Consider the following 22,822-nt stretch of genomic DNA (forward strand, 5'->3'; position numbering starts at 1 on the left):
AACGTTAATTCTCTGCTTATACTGGCGAGGGGGGGGGGTTCGTAAATAGCATCCGCCTTCGCTAAGGTGAGATATGTTGATTTTGGAATCGAAGTACTGCCTAATTTATACTTTTATTTAGAGAATAAACCACTTCCTATATGTATACGAATTTCAATCTACGCAAGTTGGGAGACCACCAAGTTAATTGAAACTCAAAATGCATCTCACTTATATATTTCATATAAAGTTTTTTTTGTTAATATATTCGTAGAATGACGTATTTTGTACAATGCTTCTCCAGATAATGAGGAAAATATATGCTTTTCAGATCAGCTTCTTTTAACTCATTGGACCTACAATTCGATAAAGTTCTACTTTTTGGATGCCAAGATATTGAAGATGATCACTTATGATGCGAAGACTGCTCGGTTTTTTTTAAATTTGTCGTGCTCATATTAGATGGAAATTGAACCGATGAACAGCATTCTCTTTGCATTTAGTTCAAAATTTGTCACAGATCAACAATCCTGGCATAAAGATTACATTAGTTAACTTATCACTCTAACTAGTAACAATTTTCACTTTTCGTTTCTGAATACACGCGAAAAGACAGACAGACAAATAAGCGCCCAATCAAACACAGATCATCAACTTTAATAATAAGATAATATGCCAAATTTAATTTAGCTGGCTCTTTGAATTTTTATCATGTTCACATATATGTGAATTGGAAACAGATAAACTTCTTTTGGATAGAATGTAATATGCAGATTTATTCGGTTGTCAGACAGATAGAATATTTTGGACAGATTGTAATATACAGATTTATATGGTTGTCAGACAGATAGAAATATTTGGACAGAATGTAATATGCAGATTTATACGGTTGTCAGACAGTTAGAAATATTTTGGTTAGAATGTGATATGCAGATTTATTCGGTTGTCAGACAGATAGAAATATTTTGGATAGAGTGTTATATGCAGATTTATACGGATGTCAGACAGATAGAAATATTTTTGACAGATTGTAATATGCTGATTTATACCGTTGTCAGACAGATAGAAATATTTTGGATAGAGTGTAATATGCAGATTTATACGGTTGTCAGACAGATAGAAATATTTTTGACAGATTGTAATATGCAGATTTATACGGTTGTCAGACAGTTAGAAATATTTTGGATAGAGTGCAATATGCAGATTTATACGGATGTCAGACAGATAGAAATATTTTTGACAGATTGTAATATGCTGATTTATACGGTTGTCAGACAGATAGAAATATTTTGGATAGAGTGTTATATGCAGATTTATACGGATGTCAGACAGATAGAAATATTTTTGACAGATTGTAATATGCTGATTCATACGGTTGTCAGACAGATAGAAATATTTGGACAGAATGTAATATGCAGATTTATTCGGTTGTCAGACAGATAGAAATATTTTGGATAGAGTGTTATATGCATATTTATACGGATGTCAGACAGAGAGAAATATTTTTGACAGATTGTAATATGCAGATTTATTCGGTTGTCAGACAGATAGAAATATTTTTGACAGATTGTAATATGCAGATTTATACGGTTGTCAGACAGTTAGAAATATTTTGGATAGAGTGTAATATGCAGATTTATACGGTTGTCAGGCAGTTAGAAATCTTACGGACAGAATGTAATTTACACATGCATACGGATACCGAACAGCTAAACGTCTTTTGGAGAGAACATAATATTCAGATGTGCACGGATGGCAAGCAGATACTTGGACATGATATAATAAAAAAATATTGAACATATCTACAGTTTTAATACGAAGGCTACGTCCCAAACTTTAATAATTCTAGTCTCTTCCGTTTTCTATCAGTAGAGTTTGCAGACAAACACAATTCGAACTCGAGAAGAACAAAATATGAAAATAGGTCAAATCTAGATATATATATATTTTTAGATACATTCTCTTTGTATACTTCGTATGCAAGCAAATATGCATATTACAACAAACAAGAGTTTGACGGCTAATTAAAAGCAGAGAGTATTCCAAAGGCATATATTTGGAAATTAAATTAGCCTTTAAATCAACTTTACACTGACCATCGCGCCGATGTTTGCAAATGTGAGTTTATGCATGTGTTGATGAAACAGAATATCAAAATGTTTACAAACTAATAAATTCCGAAAAACCGAATGGCATTAATTTATAGTTTGATTTCAAGTCTATTTTCCTCTTCGTCCTCTTAACTTTCTGGAAAATATCAAACTACCATACAACAAGAAACAGTTGCCACTTAACATTTCAATAATTACCATTCTCTCACTCCATAGCGGCACGGCGATAAAAAAAATTACCGCCATCCACCCATAACTGTTCCACAACCATAAAACAGAATTCAATATCAATAATACTTGTATCTTTCTTCACAGGTGCTAGGGCAATAACCATTAAATTATGAAGACATCTCCTTCTCCCTTGAAGTTTTGCAGCTGTTGCGACGTCTCCATCGAAGAGCTCAATTACACTAATTGCTCTTAGCGCTTTATTTCTCCTTCAGGCGAAAGGTCCTGCGATACTTCGCGCTTCCGTGTGATTTCATTTACGCTAACGTGAGTTGATGAGTCGATAATTTAAACTTTCCGCTATTCCAGAAAGTGATTTATTGCACATTGGTTGGTGCAGCCATGTGACAGTTTATTATGATTTAGTGTCTGATAATTGGGTATAAAATTAGGCTTTTATGTGCTGGCTTTCTCGAAACTCGTAATGAGGACGACTAGACTCGTCTCTTGTTCTTTCTAATGATGCCGAGAAACCAACTGTCGATTGTAAAGTCGTTCAAGATTTGGTCTGATTGATTTTTGGTGTTTAATGGTTTTCAAGACTTTGTTCGTTTTTTTTTTTTCTTTTTTTCTCTATTTTAAGATATCTTCATGTAAGAAGAAGACAATAAAGAGAAAATAAATATTCTAATTATATTTTACAATGAATCATCGTTTTTTTTAACAACTTATGTTGCTTTGGTTCAACATATCTTGCCTGATAGAAGAATAAAGAAAGCTATTTGATTACAATTTACATCTAATTGGTCATTACACATGCACAAAAACATATACATGCATTAAGGGAAATAAGTTTGAAACTGTAAATAAATAGTTCCTTTTATTACAACGTGAGTAATATATAATAATGGAAAAAAAGTATTGAGAAGATCAAGATGAAATAGTAATAAATTCATATTAATGTTGGGAAAAAGTATCTATTTTTCATTACTTGTTGAATTTTCAGTTTTTATTCAGACTAGATAGAGGCCAGAGTGTTACATTTTCAGTTTCATGATTGAATAATCAAAGGATAATTACAATTTCATCAAATATCATCCTTGATTTGTTAGCTCTAATCTTTGATTTGATTCTTAGTTCCAATCCTTAATTTGATACTTAGTTTCAATCCTTGATTTGATACTTAGTTCCAATCCTTAATTTGATACTTAGTTTCAATCCTTGATTTGATACTTAATTTCAATCCTTGATTTGATACTTAGTTTCAATCCTTGATTTGATACTTAGTTTCAATCCTTAATTTGATTCTTAGTTCCAATCCTTAATTTGATACTTAGTTTCAATCCTTGATTTGATACTTAGTTTCAATCCTTGATTTGATACTTAGTTCTAATCCTTGATTTGATGCTTAATTCCAATCCTGCCCTATAGAACAGTGCATTTTTGCATCCAAGAGTTGAGTGAAGTAAATAGAGAATATGTAAGCATCATCACAATCGAACTCTTCTCAATTTGTGGAACATAAATTCACAACTTCCCCCGAGAAATACGTGAAATAATCTAAGGGGGTTAGCAGTAAAAAAGACAGAATGATGGACATATATAAATAAGTGAAAAAGGATTGATTTGTGATATGCGCAACAATGATGTCATGTCAAGAGGTATCTAAGTAAATAAACATTCAAAAACACTGCCATAGAGTATCTTTATTCAAAATACTAATTTTGTATGCATAAATATTTTGAAACCTTACATTTTATCAGCCTTGAATCTTCGAAACTTTAAATCACATCACTTTTAATTTTTGATGGCTGAAATAACTAATCTGACATATAAATGATAAAACTTCACTTTTGATATATTTTTATATAAAACAATATACGGAAATGCAAAAAAAAAAAAAAAATGCGTGAAAAATTGAAAATGATATAAAAGAAATGGTTTCAATCTCTTATGATATTAAAATTGAGACCATTTCATGAAAATGACACTATTTAGTGAATTTCTATAATTTTAGAATTTTAAAATAATTTATATTGTACCTCTAAACCGACATAGCTATAACAGTTATGTTTTAGCTAGTGAATGTTTTATTTAAAATAAAAACATTTCCCTCACTGACAAATAATTCATTTATCTGCAAATTATTATTTCAGTTTTGAATTATTATTTGAAAGCAATATCACTTTTTGTGATTGATTTTAATTGTTTGCTTTTGCTTCATTTCCCATATATTTCGAATGAAATAATTCTACATGTCATTTAAAAATTTACTTTTAATAAATGCAAATTTTATCCCCATAAACATAGTTATTCTTCGCATTATAGAAATTCATAAATAATACACCTGCACCCATCGTCATTCAAAATTACAATTACAAAATGATAATCACAATTACCAGGAAACAGTTCCCACCATAGTATGATATCCCATCATTCAAAAATGTGGCGCGCACAAGCATTATTATACCCTCCCAGAAATCGAATTGCCTCTTTTTTTATATCATGATTCCTCATCTCTTTATCTTAAGCACTATCATGGAAGAATCATATGATAAAGAAGCTCTGTTTAAATCTTGCCACTCGTAACATGACTTTTAAAGAAATAAAATTTCCTGCCAACTTTTGCGTTCGAAAAATTTTACCGCGATCACAATGTTGGGAAACAAGTAAGGAAAAGAAGCATTAATTAGTGATTATTAAAATTATATTTGACAACGAAGAATATTCTGAAAATTGTACTTACGGCTCTATTTTTACATCGCAACAAACAATTGAAAGAAAAAAAAAGCTCTGTGACAATTTCTGCTAAATGAATTTCTTTTTGTTGTTTCATCAATTTTTTTGTAAATCAATTTTTGTCGATTGATTGCATCATACTGATCATTTTAAATCCTGATATAAATATCCTGATAATTCCTGATACTAATAATCCTGATTGTTTCTGTTTCACCTGCAAAATTTTTTTCGAGTGAATAATTTTCATTAATTCAGCAAACAGTTTTCACATCAACCTTTAATAAAATAATCAATTTAAAAAAATATTTAAAATTAATAAAATTACATTTAAAATTTAATCAAATAAAAAAATACTTCAAATAAAAATTAATAATAAAATTTAAAAAAAATAAAAAAAAATAATAGAATAAATAAAAAATAGAAATTCTACGACGCATTTGATAATTTCTACAGTTTTTAATAAGAAATTAAAAGATTTCTTTAGAAAGTCTAGAATATTTCATGTCACAAACTTTAGATTTTACAGTAATTTTATAATTTTAGTATTCATTTATACATTTTACAGGGGGAAAAAATGAAGTTTCTTCTCGGAGAAAAGATTATAGAAATTACTCACTGTCCAGAACTCTAAGGCATTTTACATATGCTTATTAATTAATTTTTGCCATTCAAAGAAGTTACAAGCACTGCGCTTTACAACAACAATGTTACAAAATTCCCAGACATTAAATAAAAGAAGACAAAATTATTGGTGATTTCAGAGCATGTTTCTTTACCTCAAATAAAGAAAAGAAAAAAAAATGAAACTAGACGATGGCATCTGCTCGGAAATAAAATACTCTGCAGTATGTTGAAAGGATTACGGAAGAAGGATTAAAGTGAATAAAAGTTTCGGTATATAAGAAGATTAATGTAAAGAAAAGAGAAACCCGGAAAAAACATAATAACTTAAGCTGTAGTCAACTGGTATCATGTTTGAAGAGCGAAAAAAAAAAAAAAAAGCTAAGCGATAAAGAAAGGTATTTGGGGCATCACAAGCAATCCTTATATAATAGATAATGTTTGATAAGAGACTGAATACTATAGATGTTTATATCTGCTAAAAATAAAGGAAGATGCGTGTTTGTATATTGATGTCTACTGGCTGGATAATCTAATATATCAAATTTGGCACGATTTATGTTTTAAGAAAATGTGCACCTAGGAGTGATTTTTTTAACATTTTTTATTTGAGTTTTAATTAATTAAAACTGAGCAAGATTTCGGCGTTTTCCCTCGTAACTTCTAAAAAAATTGCAAAATTGTTATCTTTACAATTTTTTAAATATATATTATTGACAGAAATTTAAATGTCTTGCACTATTTTCCTGAATTTTGGCAACTTAAAAAAATATTTTTTTCCGTAAATTTCAATCATAGATTTTCATCATTGGAAAGAAACTTATACCATTTTTAATACTTAATAAAATACTTAATCGATCGATTTCCTTGCATTTATGAAAATTAAAGAAAAATTACTCTGTTTCTTATTTGTACAGTTTACGTAAGGAAAAAAATGAATCCATGGATGAAAAAAAATGTATAATTAGAAAACGTATTACTCAAAGTGTTAAGCTTTCAAAGGTTTTATCATGAAATTCAATTCATTTAGGAATGCTTATGTACATAATAAACAGAACAGGTGTAAATAATAGTGCTTTAATGCGTATCACATTTGGCGGTTGAAAACAATTATGTTGTTAAAAGAATGTTAAGCCTCAGTCTACGCATAAGAAATTTAATTCAGATTTAACTTAGCTAATATTTCAGAACATATACTGGTTGCAAAAGGAGGCAAATATATTAATATGCCAATCTAAATGAGAAACGTTGACATTTTAAAATATGTCCCGGTGCTCAAATTTCGGCATTTTTTTTTTCAGATTACTTGCAAGTGAGATTTCAAATAGTTTCTAAAGAAAAGAAAAAGAAAAAGTCTCTCTTTCAAGCCATTAGATAAACTAACACCTCCAGAAAAGATAATGTTTGTCTTTTACTAGGAAATAGATTTATAAGTCAAGCATCAATTTATAATTCAGTAAGGTATCTAGTTGAGTTATATCAACATCACGTTTTGAACGAGTGTGAGGACTATCGTGCGACAGCCCACTAATTTTAAACTTTTGTCAAACGACGAATTTAACGGCTAATTTGGCATTCCTTCCTTAAATTTTGAAGCCACAAAAGTAAAACAATATTTTATCTTTATAATAATAGGCCTATATTTACAGAGGTACAGTATGGTAGTGCGTGTTTCAGTCGCCTAAGACGCAGGCCAAATGTGCCGCCGCCTTATTTCGGTATTAAATACAAAAGGTTCCATAATTTAGAAAAAAAAACTGAAGAGGGTTTCGACAAGAATAAATTTGTTATTGTGTATTATGCAGAGTACAAATAAAGAAATAGTGTATGTATATTTCATAATATAATAAATGCGCTTATTTTAAAAGCCCATGCATGTGTGCAACAAAACATTTATGATATGCGTTTAGACTGAGTTATTATATCATAAAATAAAGAACACATAACGAATAAGAGCGAATAAAATACAAGACTTAAATCAACTAGAATTAAAATGACATTATTACGATAGATATTTTTATAGAAAAAAAAACAATAGAATTAAAAATAATACTTCAGTCTTTAACTGAAATTTTATTCGTCTATTTTTTTGTAAAAATAAAGCCGTTTATTCTATTATCAATATCTGTAGCATCACAAACTTTATTTCCTAAAATTTTAATATTTTTTTGTGACTTATGATTGAAATTTTGCTACTAATTTTTAGATTTTACGAGAAGTTTACAAAGTACAGGAACTTTTCGATTAAATGCGTTGGTCCTAAAAAGTTGCCTCTTTAGCGTTGGGATTGTTTTCTCTGCGATCACGTTAAGTAAAATTTTATTCACAACTAATCTGATAATATCAAACACTCACACAGCCTTGCTAGTCGCAAAAGCGATCAAGATTCACTTGAAGAAAGGGAACTTAAAGAAAAGGAATTCCCCTGTTCCATCACAAATTAAATAATAATAAAAAAAAAATCTGGGACCATTGTAATTAGTCCGAATTGTTGGAATGTGGAAAAACTTGTACAAATGTTTAATTCAAATTATAAGATTATTATTATTTATCGTGGATGCCACTCCAAAGTGCCACCAGCCCCAATGCCCCCACTAAGAAATGAGATTAGAGGAATGTTGGTGAATACTTAATTGACATATTAATGCCCCATTTTGAAATTAAACGAGGATTATATTTGATAAATCTATTTGTTAAAGGTTTTGAGATGACGAGACGATGTCTGACTCGGCATTTTCAGCTGAAATATAAGACCGCAATAGCAAAAAGGGCATTAGATATTCTAAATACTTGGTCCCCATATATAAAGAGTGTTAATGGAATCAAATTTGAATCTGGAATCTACCATACCAAAGCTTAGAATACGTAACAGAGCATCGAAGCCTTACATTTAATGATAACGTAAAAAAGAACAGCAAAACTATCTACATGGGACTATCAGATTAGTATTATAAGAGAAGTTAAAAGCATGCAATTGTAAAGATATTATACGTATTTTACTACAGGTCTCAAAAACAAAAAAACTAATTTTCAATTCAGAACTATTTTTATTTTTTGAAAATGAATAACTGCATAGTATCACTAACATTCTGTGTTTAAGCTAATATCCCCCAAATCTTGAAATAGTTCCTGAAAGGAAAGAACTTTATTTAATTTAAAAAATATTTACCTAGTTTAGGACACCTAGTTTAGATAAGAAATAGTTACGAAACGTCGTCTAATTCTCTTTTCTAGAAAATACTGTAGGTGCCTTAGATTACTTTTAGAAACAATAAGTAACTCAATAGTTAATGACATATTCATATTGATAAATAAATGATAATTACTCAGCATTCGCTACTCTGACGGTTTTCTCAATAACTGAGACAAAACATTTTTTCATAAACGGAAGAATAATCTGAAGAAGAATATGAAGAATAGGATAATGCACCACAGTTGATTTTCCGCTTCTACGTTCATAAGAATCGTAAAGTTGCGACCGATAACACGCTTTTAGATGATGATGAATGTTTCATCTTTAATCATCTTCTTCGATTAAACGATTGCACTCTTTCAAACTAAGCTATCAGTTGAAGCAGGAATCGTCTGCCCAATTAGATGCACTCTTTCCGAATTAATACGGACGCAAAGTCGACATCCATCAGATAGATGCTGATGATAATAAATGGAGTCTAATTCGTCATTTTGACTTGTCAATGAGTGATTTTTCTTGATTCATATTTGATTTCAAAAATGGTTTGTGGGGGAAAAATAGATATCATTCCAATTGTCTGGCTCGAAATATTTTTCTCAAAAGAAGAAGTCGTGCCTATTGAAATATTTCTTCTGCTTTTTATAAAAATAGTTTTTTTTTTCTTTTTCTGAGAGTTTAATCAAGAAAGGCAAAAAGCTATTCCACGATTTTTTTAACTTATTTAAAAAAATTATAAAATTGATCAAGAATTTTTTTTTAATTCCGAACCGGGACATTTTAGACGTATTGCACTGCAATGTCAAGAGTTTCATACCACTCCTCCATTTTTTTAACAGAAAAATCCATTCGGAAGAGAAAACATTTAATACATATTTTTAAAATATATCACATTTAAAAGAATTTATTAAAACTAATTTAATTAGATACAAATACCGACAACACTAATTATTAAGCATATAATTCTTTATAAGAAGCAAAATTTTGAGATTCTTGAGGAGAATGAAGTGCAAACATTCTGAAAAAAAAGTCAGTATTCATATAAATGTTAATAAGCAACTTTAGACACCTAGTTTTACTTGATAGAACAGTTTTTAATTTTTCGATCCATTCTAAGACCTGCATTTTATCACTACAAACTATGGATAATAAAGATTTAATATTTAATTACTAAAAGCAACACGGAATAAGCATTCCTTTTTATGAAATCTGATAGAATCTAGCAAACTTTTAATTCTGTAAATAATGGAATTGGAGTTGACATTTATTCCACGACGATCATTCGATAAGTAGGCGAGGAGAAAGCATTTAGATAAGAGATAATTTGAAATGGGAAGCACTTTCTCATAAAGTTTGTTGAATGAAAGAAATTGTAAAAATTCCATGACCAAGTTCAAAATTTACAGTGTTTTTATTTTTCATATTACAAGGGGAAGGCACGAGGTTGAAAATTCAGTTCGAGATGAGATTTAGTATAAAGGCAGTATACAATTAGAATGTTCTCTCACAAAAATATTAAAGTGCAATGGCCAGTCAGTTTCGAGAAAATGGCCCTCAAATATTCTGCATAGCTTATTTACTAACAATGTCTCGCCGTTGCCGAGACGCGAATAATATAGTGGTTAAGATACTGGCGTAGTAAACAGGAGACCCGAGTTCAATCCTGAACTAGTATTTTTTGCCTTTATTTTTTATTATTATTTTTTTATTTGAAATTATTTTAACAACTTACAAACAGTTTTAATTAATATGTTTTTCTTTTTTTTTTACTCAAAAATAAATATTTATTCCACTAATACATGGATTACAATTTAATTTTTAGAAGAAAAATAATTATAAATATAAATTCATTTTTTAAATATCCAGAATTACTTAAATTAAATTAACAATTTAAAGATGTTTTCAATTAATATACTCATTTTATATGGGAAAAATAAAATTGTAAACACTTCCGCAGAATCTCTTTTAATTTGGTCCCGATGTAGTATATCCATATTGCAGACAAATAATCCGGCACCAGCTCAAAAAAGTAAGATTATAAATAGAAATACTTTAAAATATGCAAATAGGGAGAAAAAAAATCCAAGAAAAAGATAAGGCTCAATTCTACAACATATATCTATTTGTTTTGTTCATCTATTGATTATGTTTAAAGAAACTGATTATCTCTACTGATTTCGGATTTACTTTTAAAGAAAGTTGAATTACTTTCCAAAATTACTCAAACACCAAACAAAATTTATCTGCTACTGCAATTTTTTATTCATAATACAGTAAAAAGAACTGTAGAGAAAACTAAGGAAAACATCATAAGCAAGAGACAAATTGCGCAATTCAGTGTGGTTGATCTCGCCCGCTCAACTTTTGCCGGAATCGGAAAGTTGGAAGCGATAAAGCGCTTTTAGATGATGATGAATGATTCATCCTCAATCATCTCCTTCGATCGAACGTACACTGAATGCGATCAGAAGCGGACGTCCAATTATTTGCTTTCATCCGAACTAATAGAAATGGAAAGTCGTCATCCATCAGATAAGTGATGATAATAAATGTGATTCAATTCATCATTTCGACCTGTCGGTGAATCGTCTGTTTTTTTTTTTAATGGAATGTATTTGATTTCGAAGTAGCAGATATTTCATTGGGAGAATTTTCAGTCTGCTGGACGATTTTTTTATAAAAATTAAAAATATTTTAAAATGCATTTATATATTTAAAAAAACAAATTTAAGAAAATAACTATTGGAAAATTTGTTTTTTCGTACTCATGAAATAAAACAAACCTAAAAATCTTATAGTTTAAGAATTTATATTAAATACAAACATATTTCTAGAAGTAGAATCAACTGATAATTAATATATTATTAACTAATAACTCTTTAGAAAAAGCTGAGTAAACCTATTCATAATTATTGAAAATGAATAAAAGAATAATAATAAAAAAAAATTGATTATAAATAATCAAAAAATTTCGTTAAAAAGAAGCGATATTTTGTTAATATGTTGAACTTTCTCTAAGTTCATGCAAAGAAACACATTCTACAACTTTCTGAAAAATGTACGCCCTATATAAAAATTTAAATTGGTTTATTTTGTAAACATCTGAAATCATTTTAGTATTACTAATTAGATTACATTACTTACTAAATTACATTATTTACTAGATTACTTTATTTACAAGGTTGTATTTTTTAGTGATTGCATTTATCATGAGATTGCCACATCCTGAATCCAAATTTTAAAAAGCCGCAGATATTTGAATCTTCCATATGTGAACAGGTTTTTTTATACTCAAAGTATATTTAATAACGAATGCATTTTCGTGGGGTTTTTTAACTTCATAGACAGAAAAAAAAGGCTTATGAGAGTGTCATTCCAAATGCCAGACGCCAGTGATTGAACTAGGACGACCTTGACCTTCTCAGAAAGATATCTCTCGAGTCCGGAAACTATCGCCGAAGATGTACGAATTATCCGTCTCATAAGAGACTTACAGCTGCAAAAACCTAATTTGCAGTCATTCCGACACTCCTCACTGCATTGATTATTCTTGTTTAGTTATATTAATGTCTCGTAAAGTTGTACTTCACAGGAAGAATGTAACCAATGTCAATTTTTCTGCAATAATTTGTGTGACAAAAAATAACTGTATCGAATTTTTTTTCAATATCAATGATGATCTCACAACCTTTTTCAAATTATATTAAGGGTATTATATTTTAAAAATGATGATTTTTTGTTCTTACAGACCCCTGGATTACTTGGCAATTTTCAGATTATGTCAAGATCGCCAAGATTCCTAATATATTGGATGCCAAGATCTTATTAAGGTAGCTTTATTCTGGGCAAATATCTGATTATGCCAAGATAATAGCATTATTTGGTGATTTCAGATTATAGAAAGGTCGCCCAGAGAAGTGATTACTTTTCCATTATTTAGCGACGGTTCGAAAGTTTTGGCGATTTATCGAATTTTACTTTAAAAAAATAAACAAGTACCTATATTTTTCTCAGAGAAAAAGTTTTACCTATTTAGAAGCAGAATAATTGGTTAAACAGATTTTATGAACAACACAAACCTGTAAGATTTTCATTCGGCCACCATCCTAGCTCGCAATCCTTGCAAGTGAATTCATCTTCCAGAAATTGATTCTCTTTACAAGCCACGCAGACCCAACAACATTTTACACTCTCGGATTGAATGCTCTGAAAGCAAAGAAAAGACATTTCTTAGTGTTTCTAAAATTGATAGAGCATTAAATAAAATAATGAATAGGTTGTATAATTCAAGTATACTAACAATACTCATTAACACTTATTTCTTTACGATGGAAAATAAGAATAAAATTCGGTATTAATTGTATACGGAAGTAAACAATCATTAGACTATTAATAACATTCTATTCCCGGTTGACTTGAATATTTAATACTTTTTCAAGAAACTTACTTAAATATTTGAAGCTTTTCATGAAATTTGTTATAAATAGATGTTAAATTTTCAATTAAATGGAATGCACTATCAATTAATGAAATGTCTCTATCTACAACGATTAATTTAGTCATAAAAGCAAAAAAAAAAAAAAAAAAAATCATGACTTAGTTATTTCTATCACTCTTTCATTTTGGTGCAGTCAATTAATAACTTCCTATGTATTAGTTGAGCTTTCTTGTACTGAACTGTGTCGTTGTTGATGCCATTAAATTCGTCATTGTTCATTCTTGCTCTATATGCGACACCTAAATTCTGTTAAATGTGTATACCGAATTCATTCATTGACGTTAATATATTTTTTCATCTTATTAGTATAACTGACACTATGATCGTCCAAAATACTAAAGAAAAGATGCATCAAATATATATATATATATATATATATATATATATATATATATATATATATATATATATATATATATATATATATATATATATATATATATATATATATATATATATATATATTCTATTATAAAGATCTTATAGACCATCTTATAGAACACCTTAAAGACCTTATAGACCATCTTATAGAACACCTTAAAGACCTTATAGACCATCTTATAGAACACCTTAAAGACCTTATAGACCACCTTATAGAACACCTTAAAGACCTTATAGACCATAAAAAAATCTTATAGTATTATATCTCAAATCCTTCACTAAACGTTACTGTAATATTATAAGCAAACTATTTTAACTGATGATAACAAATGTAGGTGAGTAAACAAAATCTAGTTAGGACACCATACTGGGAAAGACGTGTAAAGTGGCTCCAGTGTTTTCAAAATCTATTTGTTGACTGAAGCAGTTCTTGGATCTACATATATATCACCAACTATTGTGTCAGCCTGTGTCGCCAATTATTCTGCCAGCCTGTATCACCAGTCATTTTGCCAGGTTAATTTTTGATCCTTTGTTGACAATGCCGTCTGGATCCTGTGTTTTGATTTCCTTCGTCAGAACTGCACTTTTGAATGAATAATTTAATTGATTTTGACAAGTAGCATTTTGGTCTCAGTTATTGTGTACATAGACGGATGCTACAGATTTCTGACTCTATAATGTTTGTTTATATGCTTATCCATGTCATACAGATATTCACAATATAATTTATCATTTTTTTCCAGTTAGTAATCTCATTTCCCTGTAAATTCAGCTCATAGTCACCATTGGTTTAAATATTCTTGTCCCCTCCATTTAGTTATTACTTCACCAAAAATTGAATAAAGTTGTATACGATTTGACACCAATGAAATTCTCAATGGAGATCCCTGGATGGTTTATCGTCTCTTTCTATCTTTTAACACTTTTTTTTCTTTTTTTGCTTTCTTCCATCTTGTGCTCATCCAACTGGTTAGATAATTTAGTGTTATAAGCACCGGGGTACAGGATGGCTTTATCTTATGTTGGCAATGCCGTCAGCTCCAGCGAGGGATACATGTTTTGAAGATCGAAGTGGAACTACGACTTCTCGTTCCCTACCGATGGCATTAGGATTCACTTATTGTTTTTTAAATTTGAATTGTAATTAAATTAGTAATAACTGTAACTATTAATTATAAAATATATTTTAGCTATTGTCCAGCGGTGCCCTCTACTCCGAAATCAGATCACAAATCACATTCCCAATCACAACATATTTCCCCATTAAGATACTTAAAATGCAATCCACCCTAAGTCTATTAAGGGCAAATAGTTGCTTGATTTAATTGCTTTGAATCATTCTCCAAATAATTTTCTCTGCTAGTGAATCTACAATCCATTTCTTCGTCTAACTTTTGGCAACACCTTGCACTTCTACAATTAATACAGAAATTATGAAACTTCTGTAAACAACTAGTAACTTCTGTAGATAATTGCTCAAAGAATGGTTTTATCGTCCATAGCTCATTCGAATAAATAATGTAAATCTGTATAAATATTTCTTAGGTGAACACCAGTATCAATTGTTTACTTGTTAATTACTCTAATCAGATTCAAAGCAATCACAAATATAAATATTTGTTTACATATTTAGAAGCCTTGCATATATTGTAAGTTTTGCGTCGTCAGGTTTAATATACTTACATATGATGATTTAACTTAGAATTTAGAAGAAAAAAATTGTTAAATTCTATGTTCTTTTGAAGATGCATCTTTAGGACATGATTGAAGATGTGTTGGAACTTGGAATTCCAAATTATGGCTACAACATAATAACGTTATAGCTTAGAATGTCACAAATAATCGGAAATCGCCAACTTTCTAAAAAAATATGCCTTTTGTTCATCATAAGAAAAAAGCTTCTATATGTCAATATCTATAAGTGAGTTAAATATTTCTGGAACTTGAATTTTCTCTCTAAAAGCCATTAAAAGCAGCTTTCTTAGGAAGTAGAAAACTGTTCTTGGAAGCATTGTAACGATGAAAGTGCTTTTAGAGTAGAAACTGTGAGTTTACAAGATGTTCTTTAAAGGAATTTATTTGGACTTATTCTAAGAATTTTGAATTAGAAGTCACTGCAAGGTTAATCCTTATCTTTCTTATTTTATTATTTAAAAAATAAAAATAGATAGTTATAATGAGATTATTTTCAATGCTTTTTTTTTTAGTTCTGATAAAAATTATGGATGTAAAATGTTCAGAGTCTTCTACGTTCACATAAAAGTATATACTAATTACTAAATTCGTTTAATTTTTAAATATCCATTTTAAGTTACTTCATAATTTTTTAGTAGAACTGATAAATCTTAATAGTTTCAGTAGCCACATAAAATATAAAAAAACATCTTACAACATGATGTAGTTTTAATAATCAAATAACTTATCAGTTTAATATTCCAGATAGTAATGCGCCTAGTAATATATAACGCACGATATTAACACCTAATGCTGTAAAAAATGATTTGGAATTAGATCTCACTAAACCTTTCAATAAAACAACCATTGATATTTTTTATTTCTAACCATAATGTTAAGTATCACTCTTTAGTTAATTATTAATTCAATAAATCAATTTTATCTAATTATCTCAATGAATTTTCTTTTGTAAGTTATTCGCAATCTCAAAGTTATTAATATGTCATTAATAAGGCAAAAAATGGCTTTTAAAAGAATAAATCAATAAGTGAAAAGAACTTATTTAGCTGAAAGCACATGAATATCCAAAAAAAAAATATTCTTTCTAAAATATTCTAAAAAAAACTCAAATAAGGAACTTTCACTTATGACAAAATTTAACAAGATAGTATGTATTATGTCTCGCACAGGGGGAATTCTTATAGAATAACTTTCAACTCCCTATCATTATATATAGAAATCAAAACTACAAAACCAAGTTTTTGTTGTTGTGTATCAGAAAATGACAGATAAAATTTAGTTGGAAAGTAGGATAAAAATATAGTTTTAAATTCTGAAAATAATGTTAAATTTTTAAAATAATGAAGAAATGATGTAAGATGATTTTAAGTATTAAAGATGTATATCGATTGAAATTATTTATTCACAGTTGAAAAAACCTTTTAAACTTGTGCCGAAATGTATGGAATTATTTACAGCTATTGAGAACTGTAATAAAATTTCAATTTTTAAAATTGGATTTAATATTAATTCATTTACAGAAAATCAACAATACTTCTGCTTGCATGTTAAATTGATTCTTATTTGTATTTAATGTAAATTCAAAGTTTTAATTCTTAATAATGATGTTCAACATGAATTTTTATAACTTCAACACTTTATAGGAAATAAAATTAATTATAGCCATGTTTTTACATATAATTAACATTTTAGCAATATTTTCAGCGTGGTGAAATAGAAAATAAATTTTAATGCAAGGCAAGAATCTTGTATGAAGTAAATATTGATTATAAATTGAAAATTATCCAATTATTCTGCCTTGAACAAATAATTCCAGAAACTTTCGATGAATTTTAGAAGTTAGTCAGGGCCAATAGAAATATTTCAATTTTACAATAGAAAATGGGATCAGAAAAGCAATGGACAACCCCTATTGGGGACTCTTTGCAAGTCAATTAAATAAAAAAAAAATCATATATCCGATAGAGTTTGCTAACACATTTGATTGAACACAAATTCACAATAAGAAGCAGAAAACAGATTCATTAAATAAAAGCTCGATTCTATAGTCGAACAAAACATGCATGCATGCTGAGCGATATCAAGAAAACTTAGATCAAGAGAAAAGCACCTCGTTTCATGTTGGATTTCGCAAATTTGCTTGAAAAAAAAAAACAGACTTTAAAATGTATTAGTTATGGTAGCTCAAAAGTTTTTATAACATTCGGTGTTTACAACTACAATTTTTGTTAATATCTGTTGCATTCGTCTATTTTTTGAAATAAAATTACTATCGTCTTTTTAAAAAAATTAAAATTTTATTATCAAGACTTGGGTTATATTCAAAATTTTACTGATAAATTAATATGAATTCACTTGAGAATTTAACGTCTTAACAGCAGTTTTTCCCGTATTTCAGGCCTTGTTGAAGAAATTGACTTATCTCTCTGTCTGGAACATTTTTTATATTTGTTTGAAGGTTTTTTAAATCATTCTCAGTATTTCTGAAAAATAGTGATTGCGAAAATAAAAATAATAACTCTTCAGACATAGTAAATTGAATACCTATTTTTTTTAAAATGTACAAACGAATAAGCTCGTTTTGATCTGAAAACGACGCCATTAAAAAGGTGATTGTTGAAATGATATTTCTGTTAGATTCAACAAAGCCATTCCAGATTTATTGTCAAATACCCGGCATTCATTTTGAGATGAAGTGATTCCTTTAGAATGACAATAGTTTGTGACTTGTTAAGGCGTTAGAAGCAATCTGAAGGAAAGCATTTTGAGATATTCTAAGATATATTACTATTTCCACCATCTAGTCCTCTTATTTTCGATCCATCTGGCGTTGTTTGCGATTCCACTCGAGAAGATGAATACTTCGAACTAAAAGGATCATTCCAGGTAATGTCGAGCAAGGAAATACTTTTGAGTATATATCATTAACTGTACCAACGAGAATGAAGATAAGCTTTTTCTCTGGAGAGGCAAAAACTGAAGTGGACTCGCCCATTCTCCCTATGTTTGCTTCTTTCTTCTTTTCTGTGACGCTTTTCATAATTTCTTTGTGAATTGTGCGCAAAAAAATCTTTACTACTTTATCATTCGTGCGTGAACATTTTATTAATATTAAGCTGATAGTTTTTGCATGATATTAGCAATTCGTTAATATTTCTGAAGGTAATAATATTGTAGAAAAGCATCGCGCTTTTATATCGAACCATCTAATCTCTATAAGATTCTATGAAAAACTGAAATAATAAAATCTTTAGGCAGTAAAGCGATAGTATTAAGATATTTTTATTTTTAATATTATTAAACCTCCATTATGTTTAATGTCAGATAGAGCAACAAACAGGACATCCGATCCTTTTCTGAGATAATTCCTCTCCAGCGATTTTTTTACTGTCATTTTATTTCTCTATATATGACTATAAACAGCAATTATATAATAAGACGTTATGTTACACATCATAAAATAACCTTCAACGTGTTTCTAAAGAATTAAAAGTTCTTTAAAAACAGTTTAATCTTTACCACTAATATTTGACTGTTGTTGTTGTTCCTAATGGCACTTGTCATAGACAAGCCCACTGACTTTAAGCCAAGGGTACATCTCTTATTTTTTTCAGTAGCACTATCTAGGGCCAAGAGTACGATTTAGCTACACACACGTCACAACCCTTTTTATTGGGCGGACTTCATTCATTCATTTCATTCACTCCTCAACAAATCGTAATTTAGACCTGAATCAGAGAATCACTGATCCAGTACCCCCAGTGGTATTATTCCTGACATGGAGGACTTTATGACCACGACATATTTACACGTGCGCCAGCCACTACACACACGGAGAGTCTTCGACGGTGAGATTCAAACTTGCAATTCAAGGGACGCAAATCCAATGCACTACCAACCAGACTATCCCGGCTAATATTTGATTAAATATGTAGTTAAAAATAATGAAAACGAATATAATTTCATGTCAATGAACTTTCTCCATAGGTCTAAGATATACAGAAACATTATTCCTTATGCCAAATCGATATGGTCAGTCAGAGTTTTCTTCCTTAGCTCCTAATAATGGTTTTTGGTATGATTTTTATCTAATAGTAATCTAACTCGCTTTTATAACATCCCGATCCATTTAAGAGCATTAAAAACAAGCGATGACATTTCGTTAATATGTGAATGACAATTACCATCTGGAATTTTCAACATTTTAAGAAGTTATTTGTGAGTACACTTGGATACATAAATTTACCCAATTCGTGCTGAAACTAAACGTGAATTTTTCAATCGCTGTCACACATGATAGACGACTCTCTTTTCTCTACGTTTCACGTTCACTACATCACTTTTCAGAATCTAAAATTGAAAAAATAATCAACATACTTTCAAATTTGTAAGTACAATTGGAGATTTGATGATATAAGCCCTCGGATTATGTACAATCAAGGCTTGATATTTTTTTCCTCTGTTTCTTTCTTTGTTACCTGTGTTCATATATTATGTTGTAGTTCAGTTTCCTGCAGTCTTCGATATGGTTTCCTACCAGTATTTGCTTCAAGTCTTCATTTCGTTTCTTTAACAATTTCTCATAGTTTCGACAGTTTTCTATTTCAGTATTCGTCTTAAATATGTGTTCTCTTTATTCTTTAGTTTTTAGCTGCCTTTTGTTTTGCCGTAATTTCAAAATTCACTTCCTTAGGCAGTTTCTAGCTTTTTCCAGTATGTCTTTTTTTCAGTAATCATCCAATTTCTTCTGCTTTCTTTTCCATTTCGTTTTATTTGTATTTTTTTCGCAGCTGAAGGTTATAAATAGAAACGCATTTCTGTGGAACTATGAAAGAAAATTCCATTTTTTCTTTCTTTATGTTGGTGCAGCAAAGTCAAAAGTCAAATACTGCTCTTGAGACAATAAAACCGTGTTGTGGTGCAGAAAATGTTATAGATGCAATGAAAGCACTTTAATTAAAGAGTAAAATGCTTTTGAGCACTTCAGTTCAAAACGCCGCCTCATCTAACCAAGGAAGTAACATACAGCTACAGTAAAGTGACTGAAGTTGCATAAATAAATCAAAAAATAAAGAGATGGATCAAAAAGTCCAAGCAGAACAGTGAAAGCAATATCATAACACACAGGAAGAAGTTTCATGGAGTCATCTGTAAAATTAGCGGATATATTTGCGATTACAATTATGAAATTTCCGTGACATGAAAAAAGATTTCACCTAAAACTGAAAAATGTATTCTTTGTATTATCATACATTTATTCTAAGTTAAGTAATGGAAAAGCAGTTGCTTTAATTAAGAAGTATTGCTTAATGTAATTTAAGCAATAAAGAAAATAAACAAAAAGTAATCTGAAATAAAGCAAAAGAGAGGAGGAGGAAATATGAGACTTTCCTGGCTGCAAGAAATCCCATTTTGAATTTTCATGGCTTAAAAAAACTTTACCGGTTATCCTATAATAACATAAAATTTTGTAAAATAAAACTAAAGCTAAATAAGTAATAAGTCATGTAAAATAAAGCTAAATCAAAAATAATTAACGCAGGAATAATTAATAAAATCATTATCATTTGTTTCGTGCAACAATATTCATTTTGAAAGTAAAACTTCATCTTAAGCTACATTATTAATTATGGAGAAAAAAACCTCTCGCAGATTTCGGCAGACGATAAGCATTTCGAAAAACTTTAAAAAACAGGAATATTACATAACAACCTAAAAACACACTTATTAAAAAGAGAATTTTCCAGACTTTATACCATACAAAATGCATTGTTCTCCAATGTAAATATATGTGAAAAATTCACAAAAATAAGCAAAAAATATCTAAATTTATCCAGTTACATTAAATAAATGAAACAAATTCGAATTTTAAAATAATTATCTTGCTATCTGCGATTTGTACTAATTCAACCTACTTTGGTCCTAACAGATAAATCTTAAAAAACGTACAAACACACAAGCCAAATCTTTTAAATAATGTGTGTATACACACACACACACACACACATATATATATGTAATTATATCTCTAAATCTAAATTAAATCCTAATCAATTACCTCATTTTTATCTGAATTTAAACCATATTAACTTCATTCTAAAAATGTCCTCTTATTTCCTGATCCAATTCCACTTTTTTTTTAATTAATTCAACATAAACTTTGTAAAATTGCTAAAATCGGAAATTCCCACACTCCGAGTGAAGGAATAAAAATCTGTCAATCTAAACCAATCCTTTTAAAAGATACCTATTTCCCCTTACCTAAATCGACACGTGTAAATAAATTCTATCAGAATCTCATGGTATATAATCACCGGAATAATTTTTTCTCTAGCTCTTTCGCTCTTGTGTCGCGCTGCGAACGGACATCAGTTCTGTCTGCGCTTCTTATACATAAATTATGCCTCTCAGGATGGAATAAAGCCAAGTTTTAAAAAAATTCAAAGTGTCTTCTCTCCTTCTGGCCACGACTGAGCTTCAAAAATATATATTTTACATACACACATAACTGTCATATATAGATGCACTCTAAACACTTAAAAATAGTATAATTTATCATGCCTTTAAAATAAAAATGCATATTTGCCAAAGAATGAATAAAGAAATATTTAAATAAGAATTTCTAAAATATCATTCTTCTGTATATCATAATAACAATTTTTTGAATTGCAATAGAAATATATAACCAAAGGCAAAATGAGGATGGACTTAATAAGTTACCAATTGACTTATAATTTAAAAAAATCTCCTAGGATTAAGGTGTATGTACACACTTAAAACTTCGAAAATCGTTCGAAATATCATTTTTTTTATTGCTTAACAATGTTCTCTGATCCTTTAGCTTTCAAACGATACCAAGATGTTGTCACTATTCGAAATATTTCTCGAGTTATAATTATTTTTCTTGAGGTGCTTTCATTAAAAACTCTAGTTACGATGTTTTTAAATTTCATTTTATGAAGAATGATATTTTCCCATTATGTTGCTTCATTCAAACAATCATAACTCAACAAGAAATGAACCAAATACAGTTATTTATATATCAAAATAATATGTATGAAATAGCGGATGTTTTGTGCCTCAATCAAAGCTATATTTACAGAAATAAATTTTTAATAGCTATTTAAAAGTTAAAATGACAGAAAAAATCTCGCTTTTTCTATTCATCGTTGATGAAAAAATTGTTTTAAAAAAACGATATATTTTTATAACTTGATTGAGGCAGACATCATGGCTAATATTAGGTATAATTTGCAACTAGAATTGTGTGTCTGCACAAATTAGAATTTAACATATCATGTTTCAAAAAATAGGCTAATTAGCTCATTAAATATTATTTAATTAATTAATAATGAGGGTAATATGGTTTTTATCTCACTGAAATGAGTTTAAACATATATTAATGACCTACTGTGAAGAAACTGGATTTTTAAAGTT

The 22,822-nt window shown here is 29.2% G+C and overlaps 1 protein-coding gene across 1 annotated transcript in view; it reads right to left on the reverse strand.

The window, feature by feature from the left end:
* LOC129968730 (metabotropic glutamate receptor 1-like) overlaps window positions 1-22,822 on the reverse strand; it is a 459,728-nt gene that overhangs the window by 14,504 nt on the left and 422,402 nt on the right. The window contains exon 9 of the mRNA XM_056082915.1: window positions 12,888-13,014. Within this exon, the coding sequence (XP_055938890.1) occupies window positions 12,888-13,014 (127 nt within the window). The remainder of the gene's footprint in view (window positions 1-12,887; window positions 13,015-22,822) is intronic.

The sequence above is a fragment of the Argiope bruennichi genome, chromosome 5 (assembly GCF_947563725.1).
Source record: "Argiope bruennichi chromosome 5, qqArgBrue1.1, whole genome shotgun sequence".
Classification (NCBI taxonomy): domain Eukaryota; kingdom Metazoa; phylum Arthropoda; class Arachnida; order Araneae; family Araneidae; genus Argiope; species Argiope bruennichi.